The sequence below is a fragment of the Nomia melanderi genome, chromosome 6 (assembly GCF_051020985.1).
Source record: "Nomia melanderi isolate GNS246 chromosome 6, iyNomMela1, whole genome shotgun sequence".
Lineage (NCBI taxonomy): Eukaryota > Metazoa > Arthropoda > Insecta > Hymenoptera > Halictidae > Nomia > Nomia melanderi.
Window position 1 is genome coordinate 2,642,192 of NC_135004.1, and position 25,255 is coordinate 2,667,446.

A 25,255-nucleotide genomic window follows, 5' to 3' on the forward strand; every position below is an offset into this window, starting at 1 on the left:
CTCGCGATACGCGCGGGAAATCCATACATGTATGTATATTCTAACCCCAGAACGATCGAAATAAATTAAAAGAATGCAGCTGGAGCGATGAGATTACTACAGTGCCGTTTTGTGCGCATGATTAAATCCGTTTCGTTAAGCTTGCCGAGCACGATCGGGTCGGTAACTAGCTACGCCGCGCGTGCTGTAACAGACGTTATCGGCTTCTTTTTCCGTTTTTTTTTCTTCCTAACAAGAATCTCGCCGCGGCTTTTGTCGGTAGATCCGGGAAGTTCTTTCCCCGGAACGCATGAAGATTCGCTTAACTAAGGTCGCGTATATACAAGGGTAATTTAAAAAAAAAAACCATTTAACGATACGAAATACGATTATTTATGAGTAATAATGTCAAGCAGATATCTTAGTATCACAGTCAATTTAAGACCCACGATTATGGGGTCTGGGCTTTCGATGATGCCTGGTATCCAGTTCGTAGCCGTTCATCGATACAGGAAACTTCCTCGTCCATGCAATGATAGCGTTTTATAGTCGGTGGGACGACTACAGTGACTTAATACTAAGAACCACCGAGCAGTCAAATTAATTTTTTGAAATTTTTCTATGGAAACTCCAAGTCTGCGTATGTTGAGATTTCTATTAATTTATAAATCAGGTCGTGTATTACGAAATCAATTTCTTTAGTAGGGTGTTATCTTTTCTATAATCGCAAAAAGAAATTAGGAATGAGTCATTTTGACTTGTCTGATAGTTTTAATGTTAAAAGCTGTAATTTACCAAATAATAAGCTCGTATTATGATATGCGCAGGCCCTAGATACTAGGTACCCTTTTACTTTTTTTTGTTAACTTGAACAGGTCTCATAGGCACTGGCAAAGTGAGTTCAACTATCCAAGAGCTACAACTGAGGGGTACTTGCTCGTGAGCGAGAAGACATCAGATACATATTTAAGCAACACTAGTAGAAAGCTGAAGCAAAATACAAGTACTGTTCACGGATGGGAAGTTGGTTAGTGGAACGGCACAGGGACAGAGAGGTATTCCCCTCGCTTCGCCTGATTGCATCTGTTACATGATCCGATTCGTTGACATTACCGCTTCGGCCAATAACGAAAATACGCGTGCCCAATAACCAATCAGACCCGCATTCCTTGCACTAGCCAACTTCTCATCTCAACGTGGTACCAAAGCATGTGAAACTCTACTTCGAAAATTCATGCCTTGTTAGGAACGAGTACTGCAGACCATTGAAAATAATTTGGAATATTTGTATCTACAAAAAGTAACGCTCACTTTAGAGAGACCCGTGAAAGTCATTAAATTTATTAGGTTTATAGTCTGTTTCTGGAAGAAAAGGCTATCATGACCATAATACCTGTTCATTTAAATACGATCACTTCACGTTGATGCTATTTGCATACTTAAAGTGAAAGATGGTTTGAGATTTCTTTCGAGAAATAGATTATACCTTAATGTATTATTATATTGAGGTGTACTTTCGAATAACTCGATAACTTGCATGGAATGATTAGAACGTGACAAGGAAAAAAGCGATTGCTACACTGCGAGGAACGACCACGAAGCGGCACCACCGAACGCTATTCGGACGATTCTTTGGTGGATTTTCGTTCCTTCGTAAACATTTCTGTCCGCTGTATCCTGGGGTTGAAACGGTTAACGGTTGTATAAAGACTCTCTATGAAACAGTTGCAAAGAACCAAAATGATGCAGTAAGTACTAACCGAAAGATTTTCTGAATAACGAGTAATTCACGAAACAATAATGCGTTTAAAATCCGAATGACGTAACGAATTTTCCCAGTATTATATTTTCAGAAGTGATACAGAATTCATTGTAAACCAAGTCATCGCGTTTATGACTCTGGGAAAACCCTACGTACGTACTCCATACGAATTTTCTTATGCAACCGTTTGCTTTTTGCTCGTAACTATCATACACTTTAAAACTACAATTACACAGGAAACTTTGAATTTTACGTTAACGATGTTCATCCAGACGCAACCCGGACAAAATTTCAAAGATGCGGACTCAGCACATGACCTGGCAAACAAAAAACCAACGCAGACTACAATCACCTCCACTTTTAACCGTTCTAACATCATTTCGATCCTTAGGTCCATTTCAACCATCAAAAACCGTATTCAACCCCTGTCACCCCACGAGCGCCAGGCACGCGCGCTCTAACGCTAACTTCCGCTCGAACCAGCACGAGGATCATACGAGTTCTTCAGGAGCAGGCACACTCGAGCACCTGGATGTTCTTCCAGTAAGAGACTTTGAGCTGGGTGGCGTTGTTCTCGTCGAAGTAGACGATCATCAACTGATCGAGTTTGCTGGGCGCGCAACACGGTTTGGGCACCTTCTTCTTGTCCTCTTTCCACAAGAGGCTCTGCAGCAGAGCGTGATGATGGGCCGGGTTGTACCTGGGCGGGCATCGACCCTTGCAGTAGCCGGCGTCGAAAGTTTTCGGGTAGACGATGAAGTCGAAACCCTTCAGGTCTTTGAACATCACGGTCAGCTCGTGTCTGCAGCACTTCTTGCTCTCACCTTTGCACTTGGTCCTGCGGCCTTTGTGCAAGGACATCAGCTCCTCCGGCGTGGATCGCTTGGACCTGCCGCCTGTTTCCAAGGAAGCTTCCGTGAACACGTTGAGGACAGGCGACGAGAAGGTGCGTCGCACTGGCTTGTCCTCCAATAAAAACTCTAGCTCCAGGCCGAGATTCTCGTGGCCAGCCTCCAACCACGAGGACACCGCCATGGTCGCGTCTAGCTCCAGCCATCTGGTATCCCGCGGATCTTCGACAGCGATCCTCTTTCGCACGATCAGCCTCCTCGACCCGTGTGCTCTCTGGTAGAGCTGAACATCCACGTCGGATCGCCCGCTGTAATGACCGTGCAGCAACAGTCGCAGCGTCGCGTGATCCACCGACGCGTTCCCTTCTGTCTCAGGAATTTCCACGGGAAAGAACAGCCGGTGACGATGTTGTCCCTCTCTGTCGTCCGGCCTGTGGATCCGAGTCGATCCATTTCCAGGATGCGCTGTAACGAACACGATTCTAGTGAGCATGGGATTACGTAAACGGAACCTTGAATCCTCTCTCGGCTTCTGTCTTACGATTTATCGCTGTCACTGGGCTTATTGTAGACTACTAGGTATTATTGTTGATTGTTATCGTTGAAACGAGTTTTTGATGAATGAACCGATGGAAAAGGAAATGGGAAACTGTGAGCTGAGAAATTAAGATTAATTGGAGGAATCGAATGGCAGGCTGTGGACTTTTAGGAATTTATGGGTTTTCGAATTTTTTATAAGGTTTGATGTTATGTGCAGGGTGTTTGTAATGTCAAGATTGGCGCTTATTTGGCATGCCGTTGAATCAAGTATGTGGATTTGAATACAATGCTGACGTTAAAATATCTTTTATGGAGGATATAAAAACGTATCGATTGGTTTGTAGAGAACATAAGGTTCTGTTGAGAAGGTGTGACTCTGTCGCTCTCGAGGCGCCTCTATTATCAATGCAAACGCCTGCAACGCTTGATGCACCATTCGAAACCAGTTTTCGTTTAATAAAATGTTTGCCTATCTGTCCAAGAAATCGAATGTCGCTCGGTATTTTTTTCTGTAAATTAATCGTTAATATCTTGGATCTACATAGATGTCTCCAACCTAGACATTCGTCTTAATGTCCCGGGGACGTAATTAAAATCGGTGAAGTTGAGTGAGTACGAGCAATTGGCACGACCATTTAAAATTTTACGAGGGGACGTTAAATCAATATAAGAGAAACGATTGCGTACGATTGAATTTATGGCGATGTAAAAGCCGGTAATGAATTAGTAGTAAATAAGTAATAATCGCGGCTCGGTCCAATCCTATGGTGTCTTGATGTCTGCGCAACCACACTTACGAATTTATTGCAAATTTCAAACAGGTGGCATAATGACTAAATTATCATCATTATAATTATTATCGTTGTACAAGAATAACACGCTAAACGTTTACATGAAAAAACAATCTAGCACGTTCGAATCAAGGTCAAACACAAATCACAGACATTTCGTTCAACAATCCATGCGTTAATCACAACGAAACGGTTAATTTCCCCCGAAACGTGATAACACATCGTTCACCAAAATATTCTCTCTCAAACATCAATTTCCATAGATCAACATCAATTCCACAAAAATCGCCCGTATCCTCAGCCCAATTATAACCGTAGGCAGTGACGTGAAAGGTCACTGACTCTCCTTGATGACTGTATTAATTACGATCTAATCACAATTCGAATTCTACAGGCTTCGAAATTTATTTTCCGTCCACGTTCATAAAAAATGATTCGAAGGGGACGCGTACTCGCAAAAAAGCCCGCGCGGTCTAATTATAATGGTAAGTAGTCAGTGACACCGAAGGGCTATTGACCCGGGCCCAATGACTGTGTCGATCGCGATTTTTTTTCCGTCGCACAGATCGCCGACTACGTGTCGCCACGGGCGTAGCGAGTTTGTTGCCATCGACGATGTCGACGGCGACGACGACGACGACGTTTCTCCGGCGCGTTTTTCATCGCATCGGTTCTGTTTCACGGGTGTGTACGATCGCCGCGCCGAGCGGGCCGCGTATCCGGTAGAGGCCGGCCGTCGCCGACAACGACCAGTCCCGTCCGTTCCATTTACATCGGCCAATTAGAGGAATTATCAAACACCGGGGTAATTCGTTAATAAACGTACTCGCGCGTCACAGCGTGGCCCGTTGCGCGGGGATTTTCGCACGCACGCTTTTGCGTCAGGGGCCCACGGACAGGTAGTCCGTCACGGAAACGAGCCGGCGCATTCCAGGATGGTTCTAGGAAAGTGATGCGCGAGCCGCACGTAAGCGGCTATTTACGACCGCGATATATCTCCTTTGCAACATTATTTGCGGCGTGGCGCGCGCGAAAAAGAAACGAACTGTTTAACTTCGAATTATGCCGTGTTCCCGCGCGCGGAGCCAGCCGATCTGGATTCTCGAGCCAAAACAACGCAGCGAGTCGATGGATCGTTTCACAACCGTATTGGAATGTTTTGTTACATTCGATTGAACGGTAGCTTGTCGATAGAAGATGTGTCGTGATATTCAAAGGAATGAGATGTACGAGCTACATCTAGCCTGTGTTCACTAGAAGATCGAAGCTGGAAGATTTGCATCTGATTTTTTGGTATTATTCATGTAATGTATGATATGTTTGTAAAGTGTCGGATATTCTACAGTTGAAGCTTAAAGTTTGATAATTGAAGGCAAAGTTGTTCAGATTTTCAAGGAACTTAGTGAAAGTAGAATGATCAATGCTAAGTGATAGGGGATAGGAAGTTGAACTCTACATCCCGAACGTACCTGAATTGTCACTAGCGTTCAGCCAGCGAATCTAGGAATTACGCTTCAAAATGACCCGAAAACATGCGAAAAGCGTAACGTCGGAAGAGCGGATTGTATCATCGCGGAATGACACACATTGTTATCAGTCCGATAGTTACTGGCAAAGACGTCCCGAATGATTATTGTCGCGTAGCTCGCGTGGGAGCGTGGCCTAAACGAGGCCATCTCCATTGAAACAACATCGGCGATCCGCGAAGAGGACCGCCCTCCGTTTCTCGCGCCCTTTATTTTCCCTTTCCTCGGCCAGTTTGGTGAACAACGGCGTGGCGTCCACGTAAGACGACACCGACGGATTAGCGTCGCGTCGGGTGTCGCTGACCCGGTTGGTACCGGTCGTAAAACATCGTGTAACGCAACGCCGGCGTTACAGGTTTCGTCGTGCGGGATAAATCTCTGTCGGAAATGTAAAAATACAACAAGAGTCCCGGCGAGAAAGTTATCTCGATCCTCGTCCGCCGACCGTGATATCCTAACGGTCCTCACCCGAACGTTATCTCCGCGGCTCGAGAGCCACGGCCCGAGGGCCCGGTAGAAAATAGTTTTCCAAATCCTCCGATGAATACGCTCTACGCGTGTCCCACTCGGCGAATCGGTTTTTTACGCCGCTTCACCGTCTTTTTTCGGAGGACGAGATAAGAAACGGAGCGGAGAGGATCCCTTATTTCTCGGTCACCGGGTGTCTCGGATTAACGCTTACGAGCAAGAGTGAACGCGACGAACCGCCGTTCGTCTTACTTTCTGCTGGGACATTAACACTAGGTGTCACGGACATTTATTGTACCGTTCGTTCCATCGTCCCTGGAAGCATCGATATTCGTTCACTTGGATCTTGGATATTGGAGGCCCGAAAACAGACGATTGTAGTTGTAATCGTGTAATTGCGTCAATTAACATCAACGTAAAAATTTAGAAAATATTCTTTATAGCATTCTAGTTCTAAAGATCTAGTATCAACAACTTTCCACCGAGGGTAGCGATTTAAGAATATCCACGAATTATAAATATCCGCGAGACTAATTTACAAGAATTCAAGTACCCCGATTAGACTGATCCTTTGTTCTTAGATCGCGCATAACGTATTTACATTACTCGCGCAATGTCGTACCGTTCAATCGGCGAGAAAACGGCCGTTAAACGGTCGGCTACCGAATCGAGAATCTTGTGTGCGCACCGGGCCGGCTATCTCGCAAATCATCGGGCGCGGAGTTCCTGCGGGAGCCAAGAACGCGCGGTCCATAAAACCGGAGCATCTAAATCAATCTGCATTCCGTTCTCATCGCGATGCGATCGTTTGTTTCCCCGGGCACCGGGTTACGCGGATTCACGGTTACGGAGGCGACCCCAGAATAGGATCCCGCGACGATCGTCGTTCCGCTGATCCCTGTCCCACGCGATCCGACCGCCGCGCCGAAACTTGAATCGAAAAAGGCAGCGATTCGCGTTTGGCGATCGACCAGCGAACAACTCAATCGCAAAATAACTTCGCGCGAAACCCGCCGAGAATTCCTGGCATTCCGACCGATTCGGCGTAAACGTTCGACGCGAAATTCGTCACCGTACGGGAATCCGAGCGGCGATATTACTCGGACGGACCGTTTATTCGCGCCACGGCCACCAATTATAGATTACCTTGCGCGGCAGCGTGGCCAGGAATAGTGCCGCGCGCGGGATCATTATTTTCTCGAAAGGAATCCCGCGGTATTTTCGGCGCCGGTTTCCACGGAATCGGCACGCGACCGCGCACCGATTACCGCCGGGCACCGAGCAGGAATCCCGGGGAAGAAACGCGACGGGGTACCAGGAGCACCATGCAAAAGGAAATCGAACCGCTTCCTCGCCGATTCGTTCTTATTGCGTTCGGGAACTCGTCGTTCAGCATTCCATCGCGGTCGGAATTTCTATTTCATAATAACGCGGTCGCGCCACGCCGCGGATGTAGAAGACGTGGCCAGGATCAGGACGAGCAAATGGAGGCGAACCGAGCCGCGACGACCACGCGTTCGCCAGGACATGTTTTTCCTTCTAAAGAAAGCGGTTCGCTTGCGAATCCTGCGGGTATTTCGTGAGATGAAATCGAAAGCTTTTTGCTCGTTGGCGTAGGCTTCTTTGGATGCGTTGAATATGGAGGCTGATTTGCGAAGAGGCCACGGATGTTCACGAATTTATCGCAGTTCAATTGCGGAAAAATGAGCGGAAGTTGAGTTTTAGAAGCCTAGCACGCGGTGAAAGGCATGACAATGTTATTGAACTCAACGATAATGTGAGCCGATTAATCAAATTTCAAAGAAATTGTTGGAAAATAGTAATTTCTGTGAAGAAATTAGAAAATCAGAAGTTCAAACTTATTGCAAGTTATGGGAAAGTAAAGTGGAATTTGATTTTTTGGAACTACTTGTTCGGTAATTTTACAACTGCTGAAAAGTAGTAAATATGATTTCTAAATGCTTGGGAAATTTTAAATTTGGAATCTATCGAACTGAAAGGTTATATAAACCCAGTGTTAATGGAACAAAGTGTCTTAAATGCGTGTTGTCGGGAGGATGTCATATTAAGTTGCTGAATGTCGCATCGCGACGTTTCTCTGCGCGTATAATCGTATGCAAAACGCGCCGCTCGTAATTGGCGACGTGGAAAGAGAGGAGATCCGAGGGCAGAGCCGTTAGGAGCTGGTTCGAGGGTGCTTGAAGTCACTTCTGCCCTTTCCACGCAGTCAAATGTCACGTATACCTGGGCCCTTTCTTTTAATACCCGTCTACGCGCGCGAAACGTGCCGCGTCGCGCCGCGCCGCTCCGCTCGAGGATTCGGGCTCCCAAAGAGCCACTCGACCAACTAGTTTCACGCGTGCAACTTCTTCCCGTACGTCTCCCTTTTCGCGTGCGCGTGGACTGCGAAGTTGAACGAAAAGGGAACAGGCAGACGCGAAGACTCGACGTACCTGTGACGGTAATACAAAGTAGAGGCGACGTTTTCAGAGGATGAAAATGAAGCGGGACGAAAAATAGCCGCGTGAACTGACAGTTTGTCGTAGTCCTCAATTCCGCTGGTCTCATTCTTCGTAGGTCTAAATTTGTTTCGTTGATGCATTTTATTATGAATGCAAATGTTTCATTCCGGAGCGAATGATGTGTCACGGCGTGTAAGAGTTGGCGGGTACCTTAAGATACAGTGACTCACGCGGTTTTTTGGATGCTTTCTAAATGCCTACTAAGTGTGAACGTTCTACAATTGACGGGGAATTTTAGATCTTTCAACATTATAGAGGAAGACCTGCTAAATCATTTATTGCAACGTTCGTTGTTCGTTATAAGGACAGTGAAAAATGACCAGCTAATATTCGGGATTCTGCTTGTACGTATGAGGTTCTACAATTTGTTCCAAGTTTTAATTGAAAAAGGTGCCGTTCTCTTGTTAACAAGACACGCGATGGACACACGTGGCGAAACCAGCAGCGTTCTTTGAATCGGAATGGTCGGATTCGTCGGCGAGCCGACGGAAACATGGCTGTTTACGCGGCCAGTAATTATAGCGGACGCGCGTGTATGTTTTTTCAGAAAGCCGGCCACGAAATTACGAGTTTCTGAGGATCGTTCGTTCCCTCTTAAGAATAACGTCTCGATAGAGAGAAGAAAAGGTGGGAAGGAGAGGGAGAGGGCCAGGGAGGAAGTAGCGAAATCGTGTAAACACGCGACCAAAGCCAGTTTATTTTCCTTTACCTGTGGCGTGGAACACGTGCAGACTTTTCCTGCTTTTCGAAGTTTCCTCGTTGGAGGACAGGTGAACTTTCTTCAGGTACTCTCTGTGCGCTCTCTCGTACTCGGCTTGGCTCACGTTTGCCTGGAACGAAACGTTCGCATTTCAAAATCTAATATCAAACGAAACAAATTCGAAAGTTTTATCAACGTTAACGTGTTGGTCGCTCGTAAATGTAACTTCTAATCACATGGACAGTTACGTTTCGATACCTCGTTATCGCTGTTTTATTACCTGTGGCGCGAGTAAGTGAATTTATCGTGGTGTTACGGTTCGATTTCATTAGTTACGTAATATCCATTGTTTTCTCTAAGTTTATTACACTGTTCTGCGACTTTTTTAGTTTGCAATTAACTACAAATAGAGTCTTATCCCGGTTCGATCGAAGATCGAAATTACTTTCCCCCGACCCGATGTAATCAGATCACATTTTGCCCAACTCCGCAGCTAAATATAGCACTGCGAAGATTAAAAGGAAATTGATAAGTCGCTCGCGGCCAGGGCTATAAAAAACAGTAGGAAACGAGCCTCTCGCTCGTGTTCGGAGAGATTTAACGCTAAAAGAACCGAGAGAGGAATTTCTCGCCCGTTGATAAGAAAATACAGAAAAAAGTTATTCATCGTTGCTTGAATTTCCAAAAAAATCAATTGGAGCAAACGTTTCAGTTAGAATTAGAACAAACATTACAGAAAACATTTCATTTTTGATTAAAATAAACATTATAGAAAACATTCCATTTAGCAAACACATTGTTAAAAGGTAATATGTCAAGCAATAATGATAAATAAATATCCATAAGAATATTGAATTTATCAATAACAGCACGTATCAACTTAAAATATATAAAAGCTCCAAATATAAAAAAGCCTGAACGTGTCCTCTTCATCAAACAGGTGATCTTCAACTTTCAAACACAACTGCATCGCAATTTCACGCTCATTTTCCACATAATTGCTCAAAGTCCCTTCTTAGGGTACACCAACTACAACCGCGAAAATCGTTCTGCGAAATTATTAATTAATTCTGAGAATCATCTAATTTTCCCAATCCCGCGACACCGATTTCAGTAACTGAAACGCCGCCGCTCGACGCAGCGCGTTCCTTCTCTCCGGCGTCGCCATTTTTCCTCCCTTTTCGCCATTCCCTCTTCATCCCCTGACATCCGGTTCACCTTTCGCCGTCGTCTATTCGTCTCGTTCGTCCAGCGCGGCTGCTTTTCATTGTTCCGCCGTTTTATCCGGCGGATCGACCTCCCTTGCGCTTTATTCTCGAGCATCCTCGCGATTTTCGAGCCGCGCTGCCACTCGACGGCCCCGGCTGCCTCCTCTTCTTAAGCGTCCCGGAGCACCCGGCAGTTTCCGCGAGAGTGAGAAAGTCCAGACGCACTAGACACGCTTTCGTAAAATTAACTCGCCCACGGGTCTGGCCGGTTCGTTACGCCCGAGTGTTTCGCACGCTCGCGCCCGAGATAAGCGTCGAACCTGGCCTAGACTTGGCTGCTGACACATTAGGGTAATTACCCAGCTGCGTTTCGTTCCTTTTTCTCGGTGAACACTAAAACCCGTCAAACCTCTTCGTGGAATGAAGACGGAGACTTTAGATGAACTTATTAAGAAACCCTAAAAGTTTCTTTCGTTTTGTTAGTACATAATGGATACACGATATTTCATGCTTTATTCTAAGTTATTAAGAGACTTGTAATGAAGCTCTGTAATGCTTCCTCTTCTTTGAGACATTTGCCGGAGAAAACTTATGGAACAACTTAATGTTTTATTGCTTTCAATAATGGTTTTAATCGTGGTTTTACGGGCGTTTATTGTACTAGAACAATAAGGGTTCATTATGCAGATCTGGGGAATTAGAGCTTAAAGAAACAGAGCTTAGTTCTTAAAGACAGAGAATTAGGATATGCGTAACAGTAATCAAAGTCGACTTAATCTTTCACCACATAATGTTTATAAAATTTAGAATCCAACGAATTGACGAATTCCCTAAATCTAGTGTTAATCACCGTTGGCCAATGCTACATAGTTTCATTGTATTTTTTTCAATTCGATTTATTTCAATTATTCCGTGACCCACAGTTTGACGAACCCTGCATTAGATGATCACCAACGGTGTTGCGCGACCGAACTTTTATCGGTTGCCCGACAAAAAATTGTTGTTGCGCCAGATTGTCGCCGCTCGGTGTAGATAAGTAGACAGCGGATGCTTCTGCAAATTCCGATTCTTTTGGATCAGCTTGCGCGATGGCTGTTCTGTTTAGTACTGTGATGGAGCAGGTACTGCCATACTCATAATATTTTAATTAAAAGAATATGTAACTTCAAAATTGTTACTTGAGCACGTGATAATAATTACGTGTTATTTGAAGTACCCACAACTTTATGTAAACTACGAAACCCAGATACCAAAGTTAAAGTACAAGAATGCCGTAACACGAAGTAGAAAAGATTAATTCGCGGAATCGCGAGTGGACGAATCGAGACCACTGAAATAGCCGTGGAAAGATCGGTCCGTTGGAAGAGACACGAACGAAAGGAACTGGGACACTAGACGATACGCGAGCACACGCGAGAATCTAAGTTGAAGGTATGTAATGATAGAGCGAGATGTAAGCAACGATTACGCGGAGGTAGTTCACTGACTACTCGCGGGCAAAACTACTCATTGCAATCAATAGGTGAGCCTGTTTATACGTTTCTTTGCACCGGAGCCCGTAATTGGTCTACTTGTCCACAATTATCGCACATAAATTCAAGATTAACGCTGGCTTTACGTATTATAAACATTCAGTTTAGCATGGAAGGAAAAAGCAAATTAAAATATAATGCATCTGTACTTACAACTTTTGTTTTTTCACCAGTTTGTATAAAATTTTCAGTCAACTCGTCGTATTCAACATTCTTTCTCAGTAGTCCTTCTTTTTCACGTTTATTTCACAAACAATTTTGATATTCCATCAATCTATACCATTCGTATTAAATAAAGATGTATCATTTTTCAGTGTTTACTATATTAACCTTCCGCACTCGAGAGGCGACTCTCAATCACTCGATTGGATACAGCAAAACCATAAACTCTTCTACATAATATCTGCATAATGCCTGAATATATGAAATACTTAAATAAAACAGCTTCGTTTCTTAATTCACGTACGCGTTCGCCTTAGTCATACTAAAAAGAAAATCGTTTGTATCTCACCAGAAAACATAGAGTATTTCTATTAAAAATCTTTCTAGTGAAAAGGATCAATCTATGCTGAGCGGTCACACTAACTTCCTTATATGTTTCTAGATATAAGATATTCCTTATAATCTCTGTATTATAAGAGTATATCTATCGAGATTTTCATTGGCTCATATTTCAGTTCGTGCATTACCAAATCAGGTTATTCAGTCATTTCTCTGAGAAACGTTTGTATCTTTTCAATGATTGTAAAAGAAAAAATCAGGTCTGGTAGCTTTAGTGTTGGTGTATGTGTTTAGTGTTAAAGTGGCAAATGGACAAGGCGGGCCAGCGTTTACGGCCGCCCGGTTGCATCCACCGTCTCATTACATCGTTACCTTAAAGTACACATCAGCGGGATGCAGTCCGAAATGTGGATGCACGCGTGCACGCCTCCGCAATCGTCGCGAGCGGAATCCCTTAACTAGTCGTACACTTTAAAGACAGTTAGCTGGTCCAAGCGAGTTCCGGCTCGTCGAGACGCCGTCCCTGCGGCGTGTCCGTTTCTTTTTTTCTTCCTGCCGGTTCCAGGCGCATAAATACGGTGCATCCGTCCGCGGACAGAGACGTCCAGCGACGCATAAATCGATTCGAACGCGCGGCTTCGACTTCAGACGTCGACGCGGAACTCCGCGTCCAGTTGACTTCTCAATGACCGACTCGACGCGACCGAAAGGTCGGTAGCTGCATAGGTCGACTGGCAATCAGTGGCGATCGCCGATCTTCCGACCGCAACGCTCTTTTAACCCGTTCCAGTGTGATTATTTCTTGCGCTCGGCAGAACTACTTCATCGCCAGTAATTCGTTAGAAAAAAATTCCAAGCCCATTCTGTGTCTACGTTTACTTTACAGTATTACACTCTAATTGATAACAGGAGAATAATATTTAGTTAGGACTTGAAGAAATCACGCCACGTTTGAAATCTTCGCCACGAGCTCGACACGATATTGTAGGGCAAGGGGTTAATTGTTGCAAGAGATCCACTGAGTTTCTTGGGTGATCCTCGAGTGGTAACTTCACTGTGCTTTTGACCTATGGTTCCTTGGGTTCTTCCCAGCTGATGATTTCACTTTGCTTTTGACCTATGGTTTCTCGGTGATTGGTATCCCATTGGTTTTTCCGATATCCTTTATATAATTTTGTTTCTGTATTAGCTTCATTGGCCATTTGGTTCACTTGATGGTTAACATACAGCGTGGAACAATTCTAGTAGAATAGAGGCAAAGGATCTTCCTCATAGCTCAAGAAATAAGGTAAAGATATTGATAAACAGAACTAGTGACGAGAAATGTCACAATTCGAAGCTTCATTTACCAGAATTTTCAGTTCGAAGGCTAATTGCCCGATCTCGAAGTCCAAAGTTCTTAGATCCAGCCTCATCGACGATGTCTGTTCCCAAGAGACTAATTTTACGCTGAGTTCATTGTATCATAATCATCAACGGCTGACCACGGCGACCAAGAGAACCGGAGATATTTTCGCCGCGGGGCACGCGTAACAGTTGAGCCGAACGAAATCGAGACCGGGTCGCGGTTCCGTTTCGTCGAACTCGGAAGACCGTTTTAATCCTGTCCCGTTTCCGGGTTGAGAAAGCGCAGCTCTGCTCGTAACCTGCCGCGCGCGAAAATAAATTCGCGATGTTCGCGTTTCCGTCGGGATTATAGTTCGCGAAAGTAGCATTCAAAGGGGCAGAGGGAGAGAACAAGAGAGAGATGGCGAGGAAGTTCTCGCTCGGATCCTCCTCGGTGAAAACGATCCAGACTCGCGGCGAGCCGACACAGACCACCGGAGTCGAAACACGCGCGTTCACCGAGAGCCTCTTGCGCTCTTCGATCTTCCAGAAGGATTTCAGTGAAGTTTCGGTTCTCAAACCGGTACCGAGCGGGACTGTTGCTTAATCAGCCCGTAGGGTGGCCGAATACTCGAAAAACAACCGGATAATTCAAAGTATCCAGCTGCCTTTCGTAGCCAGATACGCTATTCGCGTTATTGCCCGAGTATAGCTATAAACTCCTAATCAGATAATAAACCTCTTTGCTGAATACTTTGCTAAGTACTTGATTTCCTATGATGTAACTCAGCACAGACGAGTGTTGACGAAAAAATGTTACCATTTTCCAAGATTCTCAAGATTCCAAGTTATCAATTGAGACTCTAAGTCTGTCGCGGAACTAGAATAAGACTCTTCCGCTAAAAACGATAGTTTGAAGACAAATGTTTTGGAGCAACAGAGGAACAGGTCTTCTATCTCAAAGAAAGAAGGATAAGAGAAGCTGTGACATTTACCCGTAAACTGTTCCTGTGTCTTTGACCTAGTAGCTGAAGATTCGTAGTACTGAAAGAATGCAACAATGCTATTACAGATCTTCGATTTCACCCGATCTGCTTGAGTACCCGAATACTCGAAGCATCTAGATAGTTAACAGCTTCTTTAGTACTCGGGGCGGGTGACGTTCCCGTGAATGCGGATGTCCTTGAAGGTGAAGCATCGCGCAACCAAGCCACGCTCCCTCGCCTCCCACGCTACCGCCACGAAGAAAGATCTTTCGCAACCCGTCTACATAGGTACTGCGGCGAGTCAGGTCGCATTCTTCGCGTAACCTTCGCCTCGGCGGCGGGTGCGCGTGAACGCGGTGCGTTTGCCCTTTGAACGCGCTTTCGAAAGCAATTTCTCGGTTAATCCAATCGCGACGGGTCGCCGACCCCTCGCGAACGAATTTTCATCGTTCCTCTTCCTACTCCGCTTTCTCTCACCAGTCATTAGCAGTGGCGAATCCCGACTTCTCGGGATCAATCGAAACTCGAGCAATAACGGACTCCTTTCGCGAGGAAAGTTCCTCGCCTCGTTTTCTACCACTATTATCGAGGCCTCTCAAATCCAATTTAACCCTTCGCAAACAAGGATTCTTTAAAATAGTCGAAACCTGGGGATGAAGTTAAATTGTATATCGAATGGTTAAATACTAGAAGGGAAAGCTATACACTGATCCCTTGCTATTTGAATAATTAAATCGTTTATGCAAATATCAAAGTTTGATCTCGTCAAAATAACAGTATTCGCTCCCAAAAGGGTTCATTCCAATTCCAATATCAATCTAGTAATATCGTGTTGTTGTTCACTGAAACTCAACCGGCCTCGCGTAATCGTCGATTTTAACCAATTACGATCGACTGCCTCAAGATTTCTTTTTCGCCGAACACTTGGACCCGGCGACAACATCCTAGCTAGCCTTTGGACGCTCTTAGGTGGCTCGATACTCGACTTTCGATCTCGACAACATCCGGCCGAAAATGGTGGATCCCCGAGATCCGTGACGCAACGCTTCAAAATACTTGCCACGTATCAGTCCAAGGAATCTAATGAGCGAAGGACCTCAATGGCCCTACTTCGACGTTAACGGTTTTGTCTGGAATTATACTCTCACATCCTGTACTTCGCAACTGCAATAAAATTGTCGAGCGAATAAAAAATGCGATCCGAGTGAACGGGACTCGAACTCCAGACCTCTGGCGCCGTAAGTTGTTTAACTGTCTCACTTCGCCGCTGCGAGCACTTTCGCGGTGAACTTCAAGGGTACGGAATTCCAATTAATTATATCTTGTAAATGATCGAGTAGATAAACCTAATAATTTCATGCGTCATTAAAAACCTGTAACCTATAATTTCACTAAATTTCAATAGAATGGACGTTGAAGAGTAGAAAATACTTTTCAGTACATGCTAGCGTCTCAAAGACTACCGTACACCCTCTGATATATCTTCCGTCGCGCTCCATTTCCGGACCTACCCCGATCTCAAAGTCGACCAACTTCGATCGAATTTTTTAAGGAAAAGTTCAAAGCCTCGGGCCAGGATAAATATTTTTCGGATTTGCCGGTCGCTTAGCTGCGCTAAGGTAAACTCGAGACCGAGAAACAACCTCCGGCAGACTCCGCGTCGCGCGTAAATCCGTGACTCATCGGCCGCCAAACGTCGAACAGAAAAATCCTGAGTTCTTCTGCTTTATTCATTTTTTACTTAACGGGACCGGCCCTATAATGTGAGGTATATGTGCGAGTTTCGACCTGCGTGCGCAAATAATGTTGCGGGGATCGATAAGGCAGGTTTAAGTACCGCAATTCCACCGAAGTTCCCTTTGAAGGATCAACTAAGCCGCTCGGAATAACTCTCCCCGTACGGATTCACCTTTTATTATCTTGTTATTTAAGATCGTTGTCAGAAATCGCGAAACCGAGGCAACAATAAAATAGAATTTTATCCCCGCGTATTGATCGTTGCAGTAGCTTTTTAAGATGGCGGAAGAAAGGAGAAACGAGACACCGCGTAAGCCCATGTCTCGTTCGTTCTTGAAAATCTTTACGAGCTATAAACGCGTTCGTTTCGCGAGGAACATGATTATAATTTAATTTACATTCCTACGGATGTTATAATACAACTTAATCTCCGGGCAGAGGAGCGCCGAGTAAAGAAACAAGAAAACTAGACGCCAACCGGAGATAAAAATAAACACGGATGACGTTTGTACACATGACATCCGTGGCAAACAGGTCAACAACCATATGATTCGACACCTGTGGAAACATGGATCCTTGACTCGAACAGCGAATTACTTTTTTACTCGGGAGAAACATAATTCAACCTTTTATAAACAACATTCCTATATCCACAAGAAAGAAAATATATCTTGGACAAGCTTCAAAATGGCACAGCCGTTTATCATCAAGAACATCTTTCATATTTCAACCTCCATACAATTAAAAATGATTAAAACAATAATTTCAGCACATCAGATTTCTTACATTATTGAAACTAATAATTCCACCATTCGGGAAAGGACCAGAGAACCACCGCTAAAAAGGAAAAGATACATGTCCGTAGCCAACCCTCATCGTGTAAGATCTTTAGGCTAAATAGGCGCGAGACGTGAAGTTCTCTTATCTTTCTTCCTATAAAACAGAAGAACTTCGTTCCTCTGTTACATTAAAAGAATCGTAGCTGTGACAAACAGTTCGCGTGCATTTAGCATAAATGTGCAGACAAAGAAACGGAGGAGGCTTCGGCTAGCGGGAAAGACGACTTGGGTGTCGCTGGCACCGTGACGACCTCCCTTCGTCGTTAGAGGCAGCAGTCGACGTTCCAGTCTCGCTGAATCGTCGCGTTCTCACGTTTCCCGGCGACGACGTCCTCGAGTTTGGAGGACGGCGAGGGAATCGACTTTCGTTATCGCGGCAACGGCCGTTACGGCGACGCTGACGGCAATGCTAGCCAGCGACAACAGGTGTTCCCGCCCCCGCCGCGCACGCGCTCGCTCTCTCTCTTTCTCTCTTACTCGTTGTTCGTCCGTTCTCACACGACTTCTCGGAGATCCGGAACGGGACCGACAGTCCGGTCTACGCGGCTATCGTCATCGACCGAATCGTTGGTACCGGCATCACGATCCAAATTCCGATTTCACCGATCGGCTGGGAATTTCCGGACAACAGGCGTGTTCCGCGTAAGGCTCCGAATATAGATCGGATTGGGTTTTGTTCCGGTTTTGTTCGACTGTTCGCGGAACGATAATAGATTCTGAATGATCGGGTCGGCCGGTTCTTGCCGTTAACATTCGTTTCGTGAATCGTGACTGTAGCTGGGAGATCGGCTTAACGTTGGAGCTATCAAGCAGTCGAATTGATTTTATTTATTTTCTTATGGAAACTGTAAGAGTTTCCCTATCGGAATTTCGAATCATGTTCAACTTAGTCTGCGCATTGCTGAAATATTTTATTTGGTAATTTCTTAGAGAAGCATCGGTTACTTTTTCAATAATTGTAAAAACAGAAATTAGGAATCGGTCACTTTGGTTCACCTGGTCGTTCTAACGTTGAAAAACAGGGGTTGCATAGAGAGTTTCGTTTTCTCTTGAGAATCACGAAGATTTTAATAATTTTCTCTTAAGGATACATTCTGTTATCCTCCTGGTAAGCTTGCTGAAATTGATAGATTCTGTGTTTCTAATTCATTAATCTGTTCAACAGGCTGCTCGTTAATTGAGTAATGCCGCTTGACGGCTGAAAGCAACCAAACGCGAAAGACGGTGACGCCTTGACACGTGCCCCCTAATGAAGTATTATGAAGCCATAGAAAATCTTTCATGTGCTCCTTATGAACAGAGGAGATAATGAGGGTAGATGGCTAGTTAACGATAGATCGTCTGCAATCAAGCCAGCCAACTGATGGACTGACACCTCGATTACAGTTAGGATTACCGAGCTCAGTGCTGTGTCCAGGATTGAAAAGGGTCTGGAACATGTCAACCTCGTCATGCGCGAACAGCTAATCACAGCAGACACCACCATCCCTCCAGAACCAAAAGAACACTGAAACCCAGAGCACAAGTCTCTAGGTGTCTGCTTCGAGACACTCAACGCTGGGTGTTCTGTTTAGGGTATCGATTAACCCCTTCACTGTTGAACTATTTTTTCTCAGTAAACAGTGTCATCTCCAAACTTCAAATCAAGTATTAATTTTGTCTCCACTTGCTTATGAACAAGAAATTGTTGTCATGTAATTCCTAGCAACATAAGCTTGTCGTTTCCATAGAAGATCCAAACGTTCGTCTCGAATTTAGAGAAATTAGTAAGATTCAACATTTTTCTTCATAAACTCATCGTCCACATGTGTCACAAACAATTAAGAGATTAATTTCCATATAACTGTATCCAATTGTACACATAATAGCACAATTACTATCGAAAATGTATGCAAGGAGAATTGTCACCTCTTTCATTTCGACCATTTACACTCGCATTCCATTCAAGTGCAATTGGCCAATAACGATACTTTGCATTACTGAGTGGAAGATCCCGGAACCGTACAGGATCAATCGGAATCTCTCCTGTTTTATTTATTGTTTCGATTGAATACGTGCCGCCCTATCGCCGAACAGCAAAGTAGTATAAAACTGACCAATCACACCTGCATTCCTTCCCATGCTCATCTCCCGAGCAACACAGAGTACTTAGACCCGCGAAAGGAACTAGTCGATCTGGTCGAGAGGTTGGTTCGATTCGATGCAGTCGTTAATCCTCGTATCGAGTATCTCGGCGCGGTTTACCGGCACGCTAGCCAAGGAGACGTGTCCAAGAGGAACAGAGGGAGAGAGAGAAAGAAATAAAGAGAGAGAGAGAGGGGGGGGGGCGGATTGCGTAGCGAAGCGAAGCGAGAAGAGTCTAGCAGTCGTGGGCGTTCGCGCACGCACGTGGACAGCCGGTTTTGCATAGCAGAAGGAACGGGGCGCACGTGCTCGTGCATGCGTTAGCGAAAGTGGGGCAAAACGCGGACGGACCACCCACGTTCCCCGTCTTCGTCTCGCCGGCTGTTTACGGACGCCGACTCGCGGACGTCCGCGACCCCCTTAACTCCTTTGACGTCCCTTTGCGACGCGCCGAGACCGTCCACCTTTCCCTACCCCCGCGCCATTGCCGACGGTGGTGAGTCCTGTTTCTTGGCTTTCGCGGACACGGACAGCACCTGTTGCCGGTGATGAGCTCCGCTCGAACGCGCGCGATCGTACACCCGCGTCTACACGCACCGACGTGTATATCTAGGCACCGGTATTATGGGGAAAGCTGATATTTCATCCACTGGGTGCCCTGAAACCGAAAGATCGATTGGGAAAAATGCGAAGGTACATGGAAAAATAGGTTGTAGAAATCGGGACGGTTTTGTTTGTTTCTTTCGAGTAGAATGAAACCTTCTTAGGTTCTACCGTGCGGGGAAGGTGTTTTACAGTTGTGCAAGTGAAATTCCAATGTCGAGAATGGAAGTTACAAAGGGAAAAGATAATGTATTAATTTAACGATCCCTGCATTCGTTCGAGGTATTGTCTATTCAGCTCTTCCAGCGAAAGCCCTACGATCGTCGATCGACTATCAACAACTGGTAACCGATGGAATCATTCTTCAGTCATACCAATACCATATCTCAACAAAATATACAAGTCGAACCAGTTGGCGAGACTCGAGCGTGCAAATTCGCAGCAGGTGGACCTTTCTTCGAACCCGCCGGACGGGCGGATTCCATTCGTCCCACGGAATGCCGTGCGGATGACGACAGAGTGTTATTTACCCGGTGACGATTTCCCTTTTTAATTAACTCGCCGCGGGAACCGTCCGTCGCGTCATCCTGTCCCCGACCTAAGGCGAGCGCGTTCGCCTCGAGAGAAACGCGACCGAGGGAAGCTGTCGTCGGTGTTGGCGAACGGTGAACGTGCTCGAAGCGGTACCTTTTTTTCTTTCTTTTCTTTTCCTTCTTTTCCATCTTTCTATCCCCTTTTTCTTCATCTCTATCTTTCTATCTTCCTTTCTTTCTGTTATTTCTATCTTTCTATTCTCCTCTCTTCTGTTCCCATCTTTCTTTCCGCCTTTTCTATTTTCCTCTTCTTCCCTTCCATCTTCCTTTCTCTCCTTTCTACCTTTGCTTCCTTTCTCTCCCCAAGCTTTCTTTCTTTTCGTTCCTTTCATCCCGCTGCCGCTTCGTCACCTCGCCCCGAGCCGTCATCATCGCCTTCCTCGCCGGCGCCGGCAACCTTTTCGCCGCATCACCGAGGTCCCCTTTCTCTCCTCCGCCTCGTTGTCTGTCTATCGTCGAGTACCACTCCGCCTTTCTCTTTCTTTTCTCCGCTCCTTTCCAATTCCCCTCCCTGTCTCCCTTTATCTTTCTCCACCTCTCTCCCGCACTTTCCGTTTCTTTTCCTCCTTGTCGCTCTTGCCATTAGTCCCCTCCCTCTCGCATTTTTCGCCTTCGCCGTGCACGTTCCTTTTAACGGGGTCCGGACTTTTTGCCAACGCGAGCCGTGCCCGTTGGTAGCGCTATCCTCCGGCTAACACGAAATACGAGGATACCGTGCGCTTCGGTTCGTTCGACGATCTCGTCAACGAAACGCGTGCTGCCCGCGCGGAGCCACGCGGCCAGAGTTAACGTCCCTGTTCGCGGCTGCTCCCTGTCATCGGGCGGTTGTTTCTTTCGCGTTGTTAACCCCTTGCCCTACAATATCGTGTCAGACTCGCGACGCAGGTTGCGAACGGAATTGAACGAGTACAACTGTCACCTTAATTCTGTCCAGTCCAAATTGAGCATCATTTTTTTTATTATTAATTCTACTGCCTGTGAGTAAACGTAGGCGTAGAATGAGCGTGAAATTATTTTTTTCTTCTAATGAATTCTCGACAGGAGATATCTCAAGATATCTCTGTCCAGAACAGTTGTGATAAAAACCATATCGCAAGGGGTTAATAATTAGTCAGTGATACAGTTAGTGACACAGTGTAACCGAACCAGCAAACAAACGAATAAATCATAAATTCTGACCATTCGTCTACGAGCCTATCAAAGTTTTCATCGTAGATGATCATGAAAAACACGCATTCCTCAGTCGATTAGATATTTTCTTTCTCTCGTCTAAGCTACAATCAATCTTGCATCGAATATCCACGCGTGAAAGACACAGATAGCTGGTAACTGATAAAACTGGTTTCTCATGTCTACCGAGGCAATGCGTAATTAATTGAGCAGATAAACAAGACAAGAATGTTTGACTAGGTTTACAAGAATTTTCCCATTGAAAAACTCCTTCGTCGTTCGAGGACCCCAGTAACTAGGCGATGAAGGAAAACTCACCTTAGAAGGGTCCGGTATCCTCTCCAAACCGAGTCCCCTCGCGATGCTGCGCCGTATGATATCCAGCTCGGTCTCGTCGAGGACGGTGCCCGTCGTCGGCCGGTCCTCTTCTCGGAAAACGTCCTCGAACGCGTCCTCGTAGACGTCCTCGAGACCGGTCGAGTCGGCGAGGTCGTGTCGGGGACCGGTTCGCGACAGCGGGCCCGGCATCGGCACGCCCGCCACGGGCGAGCAGCAGATCGCGAGGATCGCCATCGCCGCCAGGAGAACGGTGCTCGACCGACTCCTCTGGGACGTTCTGCGGTGCCTATCAGCCACCGGTGAACCTTCGATACTGTCTTTGAATCCCGAAGAACGCGAAGCGTCGACCGATCGACCGAAAACCGAGTTACACGCTGGCCAGTCCGCGTCTCCGGTCACGTGGGCAACAGCAAAAGGCAGGTCGCTCGCTACCGTCTCGATAGAAACTAGAGTCTCTTCGCGATCGAGGAAACAGGGATCAATTGGTCTAGGTCGTTGGGTCGTCGGTAGCCCGAAACGATCACCTTTAGAGAACCTTGAAGCTAACCTTCGATCTCTGACATCGGTGTTCCCGAGATCGGCATGTTCACAGTTGACAGACGTAAGCCGAGGATCGTCCGGATGCGACGACGGCGTGGCGCACTCGCGAACGCGTTCTCCTTGATCCGGTTCCGGTGGTGGCGCGGTCAGTTCGACGGTTCTCGGAACGACGCCGCCGCGGCCGGGAGCGATCCCGCGTATGGGGACCGCGACGAATGCGCGGCCGGAACTGGCGCCGCTTGGCCCGCACCAGCACACCGATGCCTCCTGTTCCTCGTTATCACGGGTCACGCGTCCACCAGTCGTTGCCAGCTTTCCCATAGCCGGCTCGTGATGCAAGTTCGCGGCCGACCCGCCGCGATGTCTCCGTCCGGGGAGCACCACCTCGCACGCTCGGCCCGCACACGATCCCCTAAGATTCCTCTATTCCACCTTCCCGCCTCCCTTCGACCGCTCCCTTTTCCCTCGTTCACGGTGCTGCGCGTATGTCCCTCTTTCCCTTTCCCCCGCCTTCTCCTCTGCTACCTTCTACGACTCGCGAAGGCTGGAATTCCTTTGCTACTCCGTTTATTTGGGTTCTCCACCTGCGCTCACGTTTCACGGTTCGCGCTTCTGATGCAGCCCCTAGCTGCACCTAGCTTTCAAACTGGCGCGGGCACTGTTGTTATCGTTCAACTGTGCAGACGGTGCAGTATTAACGATGTCATTAGATAAGAATAACTGTTCCGTTGAGAAGTGGTAACCTAAACGCACCCTAAAAGTACCAGACCGCGTCTTGTCGGCGACGGGTACACTCGCACTCGCACTTACTAACAAGATGGTTAACTGTACGCTCAATTCACAATACTTTCCGGAAACTATAAATTGTCCCAAAGATTCCTCTTCTTCTGTTTCTTCTTCTTTTTCTTCTTCTTTTTCTTCTTCTTCGTCTTCTTCTTCAAGTTCTCGCCGAGGATTCAGATCCTCCCGCGAACGCGAAGGGGGTAGCCTGGGTCGGTCGTCCACCGGTTCGGTTTCTTCTTTCTGCGGGAGGGTAACTGCGATTTCGGGCGGCACGACGGCAACGTCGGCGACGACGACGACGGCGTGGACCACGAGGCAAGTGAGGAGCGAGAGGAACACGGGGGAGACGGTGCCGAGGCGGTCATCTTAAAACGCGAACCGATCGAGGACCCACGTATCGCCGGGGATCCTGCACGCGCTTCTGTCGCGTCCACACGACTTTTCCTCGGTGGCCGGCGCCTCCGTTTCCACGTGATCTCCGGTCGGCGAGAGAGGTTTTTGGCGTACGCGAACGGACGCGAGGAACGGTCTGCGACGGGACGGTTACGGGACGAATGGACGACCCGTTCCGTTCGAGTGCCGCGCGTCGACTGTCGAATACCGTGGCAACGCGCGCTCGCGTATATATCCCGTGCTGACTACTCCCCTACTACTACTACTTCTACTACTACTACTACTCGGGATTAAGTTCAATACGTCCTCACGAATATCAATCGGTCCCGATATCTGACTATCGTATCGTCACGGAGCAGGAATTACCCGTGAAAGTCGGCACGAAGTTTCGATTTCCACCCTGGAACGATTCTAGGGGTGGCTCATTCTACCCATTGGTCACGAAATTTTCGAAATACCTTGTTTTCCTTTCGAATGTTCCGGAACGAGGGATTATTCTTGCACTCCCGATAAAACGATTGGCACGCTTTTGTTTTCTTCGTAAAAATATCTTTAGCGACTCAACGACGAATCGAGAAGTTTTTTAGTTGGGGCTCGATAAAACTTGCTTTATTTACTAACACACTGTATTTCGAGATTAAAACTAGAATGACGGAGCGTAGTAGTGGTGAACAGTTACTCCATCGGTTGCTACATTACAGAAAATTATCAGATTTCTTTTAGTACACTTCGTACACTTATCTTCCCAAAATTCGCTAGCTTATACAACAGTTGATGTTATTTAACGATTCCAAATGATTACCTTGTCCGAGTCGAGAACTGTGACAAACTTTAAGGCAGCGAAAGACAGAGGAAAAGCGAAAAGTTTTAAATAAAGGTAACTGGCACTGTCGTGTTACCGATCTCTCGGCATCGACCTCGACACCCTGTCGCGACTCCATCATTAACTCCGCCGTTCTCACCGTTGCCGTCATCGTTAACCGGTCATCTTCCCGTTCACCGACGCTCCGATGGACACACACCTCACGTCCTGGATCGACAGGATGTCCATGTGTCTCGCTGGAAACCGATGGTCGCTAAAGACAGCGCGAGCTGCGTTCGACGAAACGTGAACGCGGTCCTAGCTGGCCCCGGCGCGACGCGGCGGCGCTCAATTCGAGCGCCGCCGCGTTATCAGCGGAAGGGCCGTTAAATGGAACAACGTCGACGAGGAAATCGAGAGAATCGGGCGATTGGAATAATCGCTCGCGCCGGGTCAAATGTTGCCACGACACGACCCAACGCCGCGATATTCGGTCGCGACTAGGCCATTTTTCCGGTGCCGGATAAGTAGTCTGTTCACCTAACCCAGGGGTCGACAACCTGCGGCTCGCGGCGCTTTCATCCGAAATCTGTGTCTCTTCAGCTTGACTAAAGCAATTAACCCTTTAAGCAGCTGATAG

At 46.6% G+C, this 25,255-nt stretch overlaps 1 protein-coding gene across 1 annotated transcript; it reads right to left on the reverse strand.

The window, feature by feature from the left end:
• Positions 1–137: 137 nt before the first annotated feature.
• mav (TGF-beta domain-containing family member maverick) lies at positions 138–23,998 on the reverse strand. The gene is made up of 4 exons (XM_076368243.1): positions 22,077–23,998; positions 9,149–9,269; positions 775–3,057; positions 138–697 (listed from the first exon to the last, which is right to left on the reverse strand). Exons 1-3 carry the CDS (start codon positions 22,956–22,958, stop codon positions 2,246–2,248), a joined length of 1,815 nt encoding a protein of 604 aa, XP_076224358.1. The 5' UTR covers positions 22,959–23,998; the 3' UTR covers positions 138–697; positions 775–2,245.
• Between the last annotated feature and the right edge of the window lie 1,257 nt (positions 23,999–25,255).